This window comes from Salminus brasiliensis, chromosome 1 (genome assembly GCF_030463535.1).
Source record: "Salminus brasiliensis chromosome 1, fSalBra1.hap2, whole genome shotgun sequence".
Taxonomy (NCBI): domain Eukaryota; kingdom Metazoa; phylum Chordata; class Actinopteri; order Characiformes; family Bryconidae; genus Salminus; species Salminus brasiliensis.
Genome location: NC_132878.1, coordinates 22643864 through 22656598, shown reverse-complemented (window position 1 = coordinate 22656598; position 12735 = coordinate 22643864). Strand labels below are relative to the sequence as shown.

The 12735-nt window shown below is 39.9% G+C and overlaps 1 protein-coding gene across 1 annotated transcript; it reads right to left on the bottom strand.

Moving 5' to 3' along the window:
- Window positions 1-2073: 2073 nt before the first annotated feature.
- On the bottom strand, window positions 2074-12555 carry tmem248 (transmembrane protein 248). The gene is made up of 7 exons (XM_072674590.1): window positions 12239-12555; window positions 9712-9870; window positions 8317-8602; window positions 7694-7844; window positions 7202-7385; window positions 5417-5560; window positions 2074-5216 (listed from the first exon to the last, which is right to left on the bottom strand). The coding sequence occupies exons 1-7, from the start codon at window positions 12239-12241 to the stop codon at window positions 5196-5198; spliced, it is 948 nt and encodes a 315-aa protein (XP_072530691.1). The 5' UTR covers window positions 12242-12555; the 3' UTR covers window positions 2074-5195.
- Window positions 12556-12735: the final 180 nt, after the last annotated feature.

Sequence of the window (12735 nt, the reverse complement as noted above, 5' to 3'; positions counted from 1 at the left end):
ATTAACAGCGGTTTTTAAGAAATAGTAGCTAAATAAGAGACACTGTTTAATCTTCATACTGTTCAAAGTTTATAAACTGTACTGAAACTGTTACACCTTTAAATGAACGGTTTGTCAAAAACAATCAACTTAGCTACTCTAGAAGACCAACAAATTTGGCCTGCGCTAATATGCAGTTAGCCCCCCTGTGGAGAATCAAGTTACGAGCTAATTCATTTACAGATATGCACCAATACTCGGAGTATAATTTAAAGTTTATACAATTCATTAACCTCTTTAACTTTTCTTGTTCAACAAGAGTATGTATAAGGCAACCATTGATTGGCTAGCTGGCTATGTTAGCGCTACGTTAGCCGTGTTTGCTAATCGCTAATCGTGACGCCTACCGGTGAACATTTGTGGCCAATCATTTTACAGCACTGCGTTTATTCTGCTTAGCAACAGCCACTCGATTGGCCAAGAGCGTTTTCCTCCAGCGCTCTCAACCAATGAGAGAGGGGGTCTTGTCTTTGAATCTAATGGTGAGTTATGAATCCCCCCTCTGCACAGGTATGATATTCCGATGGGCTAAAAGCAGCAGATCAGAAAATGCACTCATCATTAGGCTGATTAGGTACCAGTCAGTTGTTTGTACTCATTTGTAACACTCATGCAAATAATAACAGTAAACTCAGATTCTATAATGTACCCAAGGACTGACATAGGCCACCCCCTCCATTTCTCTCAATGCAATAATTAAACAGGTGAGCAGCTGGTCACTTTAATAGCATTTCTAATGCAGTGGTTGAGATGTAAACAGTACTTTAGGTGGTTTGGTGTTAAAAATGTTAGCTAAGCGTAGAGAAGCATACCTACTCTCATTTTCTTAGAGGGGTATTGATAGCAACCATAATATCTACAAAACAAATACTGTCATTTTATTATTGTTATTATTATTATTATTATTATTATTAACTGCCCAGTTCGACAAGTACAAAGTGCTTTTAGATGAATTGTTGATGAAAAACATGGTTTTCTGTGGGAATTCTTTCTTATTAATTCTTATTTTTAAAAAAGAAAAAATGGCCAAAAAACTGCATAGTAAAATTATTTCAGGCATGAAGCAGCGTACTTGTAGTGCTAACAATTTCATGTAGAGGTTTTTGTCAGGATGGTCTATTTTAGTGACACTGTCTGGTTCCGATCACCACCACCACCACAAGAGTATTGCTTCTCTAGCAAGTTTCTCTAGCATTTCCTACCAAACCACTCGGAATTAATTATTTAATAATAGGTGGAATTTCCCCCTTTAAAAAAACAAACTTTTATTTATTTACTCAAGTATGATTTAAAAAAAACTTTACCACGTTTTGTTTTTTGACATAATGTAAAAATGGCTTTGAATTTAAGATTATTATTGGTATTTAAAAAGTTTATTATGATTATGAATGGTTTATAAACATGACAGATCTGTTGATGTAATATATATGATACATGAAATATTTGTGCTAGTCTGTGTCTGCTGTCTCCTTCATGCAGCCTTATTTAATCTCCAGTAAAGAAGAAGAAGAAGAAGTGTCTGGAACACCTGTTTCACTAACTAGGTGTAGACCCCTGAGACTGAATGACGGGCAGACAGTTTTATTTGCTGGCAGAAAGGCTAAAAGAAAGAATCCACTAAAAGGTCAGAGCTCCTCCTCAGGTAGGCCGGTGCAGGCAGCCACTGATTTCATTATTGACAGAAAACAGAATTAGTTTCACCCAGCTGGCCATGAAGTGCACCCTCCCCCCCCCCTCACCACCGCCACCACGTCCACACCAGGCACTTAAAACCCTTATAAGACTGGTGCTTGAAGGCAAAGCCTAGCATGCTCTTTGCTTTATTGTTCCTCTAATGGATGCTGCACTGTGTGACCTTTGATCTCCGATTTTAAGAAAATATTTTACTTCCATCTAATGACAATCTAAAACCTCAAACAGCAAAAAAATGGCAAAATCTAATTTCCAGGGGTTTGTGCCTATTATGTCAAAAACGTAGGCCTACAAGCTGATATTGACCCAGTCGAATCATAATCAAGAGAAAATGATCACTGCTCATTCTTACGTTTGATTTTATTCAGCGAAGCATGTGCCTACAGCATTTTTACAAAGAGCACACATAACAGTAGGATTGTCTTCTTACAAACGGGTCAGCAGGACATTTACAATCATGCATCAAGACAAGTGAAAGAACCGTAATGGCGTCACACTCGCAACCTTACAATCTGTTCATGGGTATGTTCTATGGAACTGTGACTTATACCTAGAAGAGGGCCATCCACCATCAATGTACATACATGTCCCTCAGTGTCCCAAAACCAAAGGAAATAAAGGGGACGGATCAATATGATCCGAGATACAGCTAACATCCATGAAACTTGTATTACCACTATCTTCCAGTGAGCGCAAACAGCCATGAAGCCATAAAAAATCCTGACTACTATATCTGCCACTCTCATTAACATGGTTTCCTAAATTTTAGATGATCTAACCTTATTTTTGAAGTGCTGGATTACAGCTGAAGTCAGATGACTCATGCTTTGTCCATAAATGTATTCTTTTTTTTGCGAGGTGAAACGCTGAAATCATGTTTAAACTAATAGGACAGAAAGCAAACTCTAATTAGAATGAAGAGTTATCTACAGCTACATGGTTGTAGCTAATAGAAACGTGGCAGGTTGGAAATGACTACAATGTGTGTTTACTAAAGCTTGTCCAATTTAGCAACATTTGCTACAATAGAATGATTTGTGGGCGGAGCATAAAGCTATTCATTCAAAGGAATACTAGTTTGTTCACACAAAATAAATTCAACATGGCTATATATCTCTTTCCATGGTAAGCATGAAAACCAAGAAACTTAAGCAGACCAAACAAAAGTGAGAAGTATGGCAACAGCATTTCATATTTTCATTTAAAAAAGGAAAAAAAGAAAAAATATTGCTTTTTAAAAAAATTAAATGCTTATATTTTAGAGTAAGCTCGTACATAGCCATGACCAACTCCTCATTTGCTTGGTCACTACGCAGCCTATCTTAAAGCATCATTTATCTTAACTTACTGGAATAGAACTTATGATGAAGATAATAACTTATGTTAATTTGTAGGTATAACAAATAACACTGTAAATAAAACTGTATTTTAGTCACGCTGTAGTAGAACATGTGTGTATTCAAGCGGTTATTGGAGACTGCTATGTAGTTAGAGATGAAATGGGCAATGTGTGGATAAGAAGAATTTATTTCAACTTGAATCGATCACATCAGGACAGCTGAAGGAACACTCGGGCCTTCCTCCAAATCTTCTTAAAATGGACATGCTATTTACAGGGGTGATGCAGCTGACTGGTGCAAAGGCACGTTAGTGGTTTGATGTTTGCATGTTATGTGCTAATGAAGGGAGCAGTGTTGGAGACGGGGGTGGTAACTTCCTAAATGAGACTAAGAATTAAGCACTGAAATGAATCTTTATAATTATGAATAGCATCTGTCTGTATTTAGCAATGTGAGCATAAAACCTGACTCAGAGGAGACTGGAAGTACATTAAGGCAGTCTGTTGGCAGAGCAAGCAGATGAAAACAATGAGGCAAAAATGAAAGGATGAAGTAAAGGAGGCAAATACATATTTAAGATCTTTCATTTCCCTTTCAAACAATGCCAAACTGATAACAGTACTGAGGAAAATGCAAGTTGCATGGAGGGCAAACGCCAGTGATATGTATTGGAATGATACAAGATTTAGTATGATGAGGAGGGGAAATCTCAAATATCTTTGAAGCATCTCACATTATCCAGTGATAAAACACAAGAGGCAGAAGTTAGAAGTATAGTGAATGAGTTTCTGAGAACTGTATTACATTAGGAGGGAAAGCAGACCTTTAAAAATAATTCAAAAGGAGAAATCAGGTTTGAGGTAAGAGATTCTAAACAATAAAAGAAAGAAAAAAAAAAAATCACATTTCAAATCTGATGGTAACTGTACAAGTGATTTTTATGCTGCACTATGTCTGTTAATTCTGCTGTATCCTTTAAAAGTACATTCAGTCATTCAGTGTACCAGTAAAATAATCAAAGGGAAGGATAAAACAGAGGTAAGCCCAAAGTGATGAATCAATACCGGTGAAGCATTTCGTGTGCACGGTAAATCAAAGCCATCCAACAAGAAATGGCTCCAATTCCCACTCCTCTATTTCAATTACTTATAACCAAAACATTCAGTTACATCTGGTCAAACAGAATAAACAGACAAATGATCAATCCAATCTGAGCGTTGTACTGACGTTCCTTTTGGTATCCTTTCCTTTACTTTTTGTGTAATGCAGAGCTGTGTATGTATGTAAGAGACTATTAAATGACTCTTGCACCTTCTGACATCTAGGTAGCATGGATATACATCATACGTGTGTATAACACAAAGGCAAAAATCAGTAGGGAGGTCCCTACCAAAACAAACAAACAAACAAACAACCCCCCACCCCCGTACACACACAGACAAACAACAGACCATCTCTCCTACATTAACAGTCCCCTGGCCTATACTCTCATCAGCATCAGCCATCACTTTCCAGAGCTAAAGAACAATCTCTAGACACAAGTTGATGCTATAACTCATAAGGGCCAGAGAAACACCACTTAAGAGCCTCCAGGAGGAAACAATGAAAGACAATAGCAATGAAGGGTGAGGGGGATAAAAAATCCTCTAGCCATGGATCACCAAATTAAATGTCACCAACTGTCAGCCATGGCTTTTCTGCATGCCACCAACAACAAAAGGTGCCAAAAAAAAAAAAAAAAAAAAAAAAACACATCGCAATGGTCTGGGGTCATATTTAGAAGTGCTGTTGCTTGTCCCACCGTCTTTCTCTTTTCTCTGATGATATTGACTTGGGCATGAATGGCACATGGGGGGGGGTGAGGGTTAGGCAGAGTGCTTCGGTACTGAATGTAAGGGTCCTACAAATATATACACAGTAGACACAGGCACTTGAAAGTCTTTGGTTGGAGTGACCCAACATTGCAGAAATTCGCATTATAATGTTTTTTTGCACCCTTCTCCTGGGTTCAGTAGGCAACAAGTATTTTTCTTTCCCCTCCCCTATTTCTGATATGGTTCAGTTCAGATGCCGTCCCCTCTACTGCTGATATGGTTCAGTCCGCATGTCTACCTTTGATCGCACCTATCCTTCAGACAAGGCCACCTGAAAAAGACAGACAGGTTTAGTGTGTAAGGAGATGTTATGTAATGAAGTGGGAGTGAACCATAGATTGCATTACCATGCAACTGGTTCACAACACCAAACGTAATCTACTACAGAACAGGGCAAGCAGGATTAAACAGCATTAGCCACTATTATGTTCCATTATTTGTTGTCATTTATTTATTTAAAAAGTGTCATACCTTTTCTGGACAGAAATCTGGGTTGGTCTGTCTTACTTTGCCAGGTCTGCCTTTGATGACTGCATAGCAGAACATTGTAATTACCATCACAAACAAGAAGTAGCTGGTGTGCATTAGGTGCAGGTTGATGAGGGAGCGATCATCCTGTCAGAGCAAAGAAAACAAAAAAAAAAAAGCTCAGCAGTAGACAAAACTCTGAGGAAAAGCAAACCAGTTGCTTTGTCAGAACAGTAGGGGTGTAACAGTACAACATATTGTAAAGTATTATTGTACTGTAACTGGCATGTTAATTTGTGGATAATATATAAGCTTTAGTTTGATCAGGGAAGCACAACTTTTGGTTCCAATGTTGTACTTGTATGATGTTTACATTTACAGCATTTAGTAGACACTCTTATCCAGAGCAACCTACAAAAGAACTTACAAAAGATTTTAAAATGTTACATTCTCAAATAGAATGGCAATGAAATCATTAACATAAGGCACATTTACATTCATAACTTATTCGTTATCAAAAAATAAATTCAAATTAAATTGTAAACTTTGTGAATCACTGCACCCCTATGAAACAGCGGAGATATATTGTGAGCTGGATCCATTTATGAACTCTGTTGAATGTTTAATTGCTTTCTCCAAAAAATCTGAATCTTATGCTGTGTTCGAATGGTGTCGGAAACTAATACTGTGACCTTTTTTTCCCCTCTAACACCCAGCTGACAAATATTCACTGATTTCATAGAGTTCGTGGACGATTCTGTGTCGTTGTTTTGGGATATCCAACAGATCTCCATGCTTAGTGGGCAGATTTTCCCCAAGTGTCAGAATGGAGAGATGTTGTATTTACTAGTTAACCATCTGATAAATACAATATCCGGATGATATATACTTATGTTAAAAGTGCTAGCAGTTACCCAAGCTGGCGTTTCTTAACCCTGGTCCTAAAGGTACCCTGCCCTGCACATTTTTTGTGGACTCCCTGCGATTCTGAAAGGACTTGTTCATGAGCTGATAAATTGAATCAGGTGTGTTGAAAGCAGCGCAATCACTAAAATGTGCAGGACAGGGTATCTCCAGATCCAGGATTGAGAAACACTGCTCCCAAGCAGTAATTTGAACAACAAAGCTCGCTGAAACCCTAAAGAGTTTAACACCAGGTATAGGCAGAAAAAAAAAATTTTAATTGGTCATGGGTTACACTGTCAAGCAACCCATACCATACCCATGTATCTGTGCTAGATTTGATTATCTATTAGTATATTGTACCAAGCTAAACTGAACCAGTGAATATAGGTGGAGTCACAAACAGTACAGACCACTTGTTAAACAACACCCAGGACCCGCAAATTCCTGAATTCAGCAGCAGAAATAGTCATTTAAAACAAAACAGCCACCAAACTTGAATAAGAGTTAGCCAGACTAAAATAGTCTAAAAGACTGCTAGCCTCGGCACACTTTAGAACATTAAAAACAACCAATACATTATTAGACACATAGCCATCAATAAGCGCAAGTCCTCAGCTATTAAAAGTAATTGGTCTAAAGACAAAATGATTATAGACACCATAAAATTCCACCTCCAAGGGTACTGTTTTGTGATAGAAAGCAGACAAAGTTACTTGACCAGGTTATAGATAGCTCTGGATTTGCATTAGTGACAGTGGAAAAGCTCCAAAAGCAGAATGTAACGAGGAAACATCTGAGCCATCAGTATGCTTTTTATGTCATGTCATAGTTCTTCCACAGTTACAAGTAGTATCTGAGAGAGCTGTTTTTACATGCACTCACATCTGGTACAATGACAGTGAGTTTGGGGTTGAGAGCGTGGTACACCTTCCCAATGGCACCTTTATAACACCAAAATGGGTTGTAGTCCTGGGTGTATTTGGTGTCTGAGTCCCGTGCTGTGGTGAAGATCTTGTACCAGGAAGTTGCGTTGCTGTACGTCTCTGGAACACAGTGAGGTGGCTGCCTGGAGGGTGAATTAAATTCAAAGCTTAATTCAGAATTTGTCTTGAATGTACAATTTGAAGAGCATGCTTTTCCACTCTTATGTCAAAAGGATCCAAAACACCATCCTAAAAGATTCTGTTTATTTACCTTGGAGTCAATACTGACAGACCCAATGATAGTGTCTTAACTGCTCAATACACACTACACTAAAAAGACATCTCTGAACCAACAGTGTGAAGATGTGTCAATATTTGAGAGAACAATGAAGGACAAACAAAGGCTTGGTTAACAATGATGAAGTCTTGTGCCATGTAAAGTTTAACTCACACTGTGACAGGGAAGACATTACTGGCTGCAGTAATAGTCATGCAGGTGCTAAAGACCACCTGCTCACAATGACCGTGCAGAACGCAGTCATCTGAGTTCCAGGATGCAGGAAGAGTGAATGTGATGTTCATCTCTTCATGGGATTCCCTGCCTGTCAACAAATATACACACACACAAAAATGAAAATGACTGAAAAGCTCTGTAAAGGCAGCATGCATGCATTAGCAAGACGTTAATTAGACTAATTTGGCTAGTGTGTCATCCTTTTGTTCACAAAGCACCATTGTTTTACTTGGACTGCATTTGACTGGACAAAAAATAAATCAATCAATCAATAACTGATCCTCTCAGCTTAAACCTTGAAGCAACTGTAACTACACTGTTCAGTTCCAAACAACAGATGCAGAGTTTTGCTGTCACTGATTAACAAGACCACACTAGAGGAAAAAAAGAAGGGGGGGGGGTTCAATATGATGGAACACACTAAAAATAACCAGCCAAATACATGCATGTCTGGCTTTTACATCTTATTATTTGACCCAAGTCTATGCTTGGTTTGACAGGTTCACACCAACTTCAACACCACTTTAAAGAGCCACTTTAACCATTTTTTAACCACTTACCAGCCAGGCCCACTTGCTGCCCAATCACAGTGGCGTAGAGGTGGGTGATGTTGCGCGAGTAGCCCCCAAATGGTCTCAAGGGATCCAGGGTAAGGGTGATGGGGACGGAGATGTTAATGGGGCCCGGGTCTTCCAAGAGCAAGGGGGCCTGGGTGCTTGAGCGCGACTGGCTGCTGGTCACCGTGCTCTCTGGAGTCGTGGACTCGTTGAGGCCATGCTTGAGAGTCTCGTTCTCCGAGATGCAGAAGTCCAGCTCGTTGAAACGAAGAAGGAAGGTGTTCCAGTCCTGAAAGAAAAGAGGTGAATTAAGATCAGGGAATGTGTGGCCTAATAATGATCTTAGGATATGTATAGCGGTTTTGTTGGGTTGTGTTTGCTTTACACAGTGCCACTCTGCCTGCCTACCTCTTACTGAAGCTGCATCTAAGCATTAACAACATCAGATTGATGCCAAAGCCATTCAAGACCAGGAGTCCCAAACAGCACAACTGGTCTTATTCTTTCTTGATGGCCCTCCCATTCCCCTCCCATCACTGAGCATGATTCTAGCCAATGTGGGTCTCTGTTAGCTGATGTAACAGAACTGGCAGTAAGTGTTCTTCTCCAAACATGTTAAACTGTCCAATGATGTGTTAGCTGTAGATCACAAAGATGCAGGGATGCTTCATGTGTGAAAGCACATGCTAGCTTTCACCCTCCCAACACTCATGACATTGTGTGATGGAGAAAGTCTAAGCTACAGAGTGGGAATTGGAAATACTAAAATTGGAGTGAATTGTAAAAACACCCCCAAATAAATCATATTTAAAATACATAGTACATAAACATGAAAATATATATTGTAAAAACAGAATGCTTCACGACACCAATCTCCACTCCCACCAACTCTGGTCTCATTAGTTGATTGCAAATCAGCTGTAGCCGTATGCAGTAGCCATTTCAAATTTTGCTACATTTTTCTACAGTATGGTGAAGCAAATTGAACCAGAGTCATCCTACTTGTAATCCACATATGAAGTGTAATGAGCACAAGACAAGGTAACACTTCTAAAGTAAATGATTGATTAATTTTACAAAGCCTTTACACAGCTAAATCAGACAATGACAATGAATCACCTAGAATGCATGGAGCGATGGTGTTATGCAATATGCTGTTAAGCCGCTTCAAATATAAAAGCCAACCACTAGGGACTACACAGGCATCAGTGCATGGAGAAGCACAAATGAGGTGTCAAATTAATTATTAATATTTAATAATTACCCACTGTAACACCACTATTGAACTGGTTGTACACATTAACTTTTGTTCTTTACCTGTGAATAATGTCATGTCCCTTTTCAAACTATATTAGACTCATACAAACAAATAAATAAGTAAACAAAACAGCCTCCTACCTCTGTCATTTCAGGCGATTTAATCTCCTTAATCTTGAAGAAATATCCAATTGTGAGGAAAGTGATAGCCACAGCACTGACACTGACCATAAATATGACCAGTGGTGGACGGTTGCTTATGTAGGTCTTCAGGTTCTCCAGAGGATTTAACAAGAACACCTGCACATAAGAACAAAAAGACCAGTCTGGATTGGGAATAAAAATAAATCCCTTCTTTACAAAAAACAAAACAAACAAAAAAAACTATTTGCCTGTCTGTTGCTTCACACAGTGCAAAAACTTGTGTTTGTGACACAAATGAATCATGTAAGCCACAAAACAAACAAACAAAAAAAACACCATGTAGCAGGAACCAAAGTGACAACACAGACTCACGTCTTCTGTAGGAATATGCGTCTGAAATCTGCGTCTACATTAACAAGCAGAACAATGCTGCAGAGAAGTTTATGATGAAGAGAACGGTACATTTTAGAGGCACTGAACTCTTCAGATGTCTGGTTCCATTCACCACCACAGTGAACAATTCAGTGAACAGAGCATGTCACACCAAACCCCTCTGAATGACTTGGATTACATCAGAATTATTTTAAATATGCTGAAATGTTGACAATTTGGTTTACCATGAATGAGTTTTGAAGGCCCACTATGTATGAAAAGTGCATATTTGTACATTTAACAGCTTAACCTTGTTTTTAAGTATAAAAATAATAACAAAAAGGCTGGAGTCAATACAGCTGGAAAAAAATGCAACGCAATATGATGAAATATATTTCCTAACCAATGGACTTCAACACTCGAATACTCGAGGATACTGCTGCAGTGACCCGCGATGAACGTACATCGCTATAGGAATGTGGGCTCGGGTTTGTTTTAAAAAATTAAATAAATAATCATTTTAAAAATCCTGACATTTCAGGACAGTCAGGAAGCTTGGGTGCAGTTTGTGGAGCATAGTGGGTAACAACACCGCCCTCCCCGTGGCAGACTAGGGTTCTAGGCTGGACCAGCACATGATGCCACATCAATAAGAGTCCTTGTGCAATACTACTTACTTTAATTCGCAAGATGACTGAAATGTAAGTCTGGATAAAAGCATCAGTCAAATGCTACAAATGCAAAAGGCTTTTTTATTAACTTGCAAATGCATTCAGAAACTGCTAGAACATTTATTTATAATCCACAGTACTAAATAAAGAAACTACCCTGCACTGCACGTTCATACTACTGCAGACTCATTCATCCCTACAGACGACTCACTTAAACCAGCAGCTCTATCTAACCATGAATCCATCTACTCTCCCTCAGTTTGCATAGGCAAACCACGGCTATGTCATGACTGCTTAGGCAGCTACCTGCAAACCCAAGACAGCCTTTCCAGACAGGCCTTCGGCACAACCTTGCCATGCTGGTGTGCTTTCTATGCTTTGCTTAGTTACTGTTTTTGTAAAGTGTGTGGACCCATTCTGTATGTCTGCTCCTACTGTTAGTTACATTTACAGACACAAGTTAAGGAAAACCAATCACAGTACATCTAGACATTAATGCTAACTGCTCAGGAATCAGTCAATGTCACACTAGCTAACGTCAGACAGGCTGTGTAGGAAATTCCCCAAGATAATGAATTCTGCATGGATTCACCTCTTCACGAATGAGGTCATTCCTTCATCATGCTTTATTTGGACTAGAAGAGGTTGGCCTGGTCCTAGCTGACAGTTAAAAGGCGTGTTTCTGCGTGTGGACGTCCAGAGGCGTTCAGGCTGAGGTCCAGGCAAACAACACAATGCGGGCTATTTTGCTGCTGTTGCCTAAAACTACAGCTGCAAGGCCATGCTGGCGTGTTTATAAACACTACCTGCCTTACATGAGAAACAGAAATCCAGGAAAGCTCCATGTATCTAATAACGCAGTGTGGCGTCGGTCGGCCAGCTGATTATGCTACGCAGCTGTGGAGTTAGCCCCAAGATGCTGTACGTTAACATTACTGCCCATTATAGTGTGAATAATATGCAAAGGTGGCAAATGCAGGTCCAGAAAGTAAAACTCCACCCCACGATTTTGTTCCAACTGCCCGAACGGCTCCACTTCAGCACAGACGCAGCAGAGCCATTCAGGCAGTTGGAGCAAAATCCTGGGGTGGATTTTTACTTTCTGGACCTAGATCTGCCATCTTTAAAAAAAAAAAAATATGGAGACACACTTCAGACCTATAATGCCCACAAACCACTTTCTTGCAATTTACAAACCCTTCATCCAAAACGAACAGTAAACCACCTAGCAGTATTTATGCTACATTAGCAAACATGCTAGCTAGCTACATAGCTCACGGACCTAGCTAATGAAGTTACTCGCAGCTATGCTAGCTAGCGTCTCCGCTAGCTAGCTAGCTAGCCAGCCAGTTAGCCTTCTGAAAATCTCAAATATTATAATCAGACGCACAGCGACACTCGACTGGGTTATCAAACCAAATTGGTGGCAAGAAACACTGGTGTGTGGTGCGTGACAGAGTGAAGCAAGCCGCTAAACTCACCATTTTGGCGGTGTGTTTGTAGGGCGGGTGCAGGCGGGCGGCGGGTACAGCTAACAGGCTCCAGACGCTGCTACAGACGGACTAACGTTAATGGAGCGAGTGAAGACCGGGGCCGGGGGACAGGCAGGGCGAGAGACGGTGCAGGAGCAGCGGGTACTCCTTCCCATTATTTGTCGGTCCCCTGTCGCCCCCGAAAAACAACAGGCGAGTTTGCTTTTAGAAAAATAACTTACGACGAGCAGCTCTGTGGTTCAGGAAACTAGCGCTAGCGCTCTCTAACTACGACGTATCGCTTGTCACCACGGTTGCCAAGTCCGGATAAAACCCGCCCAGCAGATACTGAAACTAGCCCACAATATCCAATCTTCCTCCCACACACAGCAATTTCCCCCCACTTTTTGATATATTTTGATACTCGATGCTTTTTACATCGTGTACTTCATGATAAATAGGCCAACAGAAATACACTATTAGTTCAAATGCCTGTCAATAAAATA

Bases quoted from the DNA above. Each gene is read 5' to 3' on its own strand.
- tmem248 (XM_072674590.1), bottom strand. The intron at 7,845-8,316 runs GTAAGTGGTTAA...ATTTGTTGACAG, and splicing joins GCAGCAAGTGGGCCTGGCTG to GCAGGGAATCCCATGAAGAG. The intron at 7,386-7,693 runs GTGAGTTAAACT...TTCACCCTCCAG, and splicing joins AATGTCTTCCCTGTCACAGT to GCAGCCACCTCACTGTGTTC.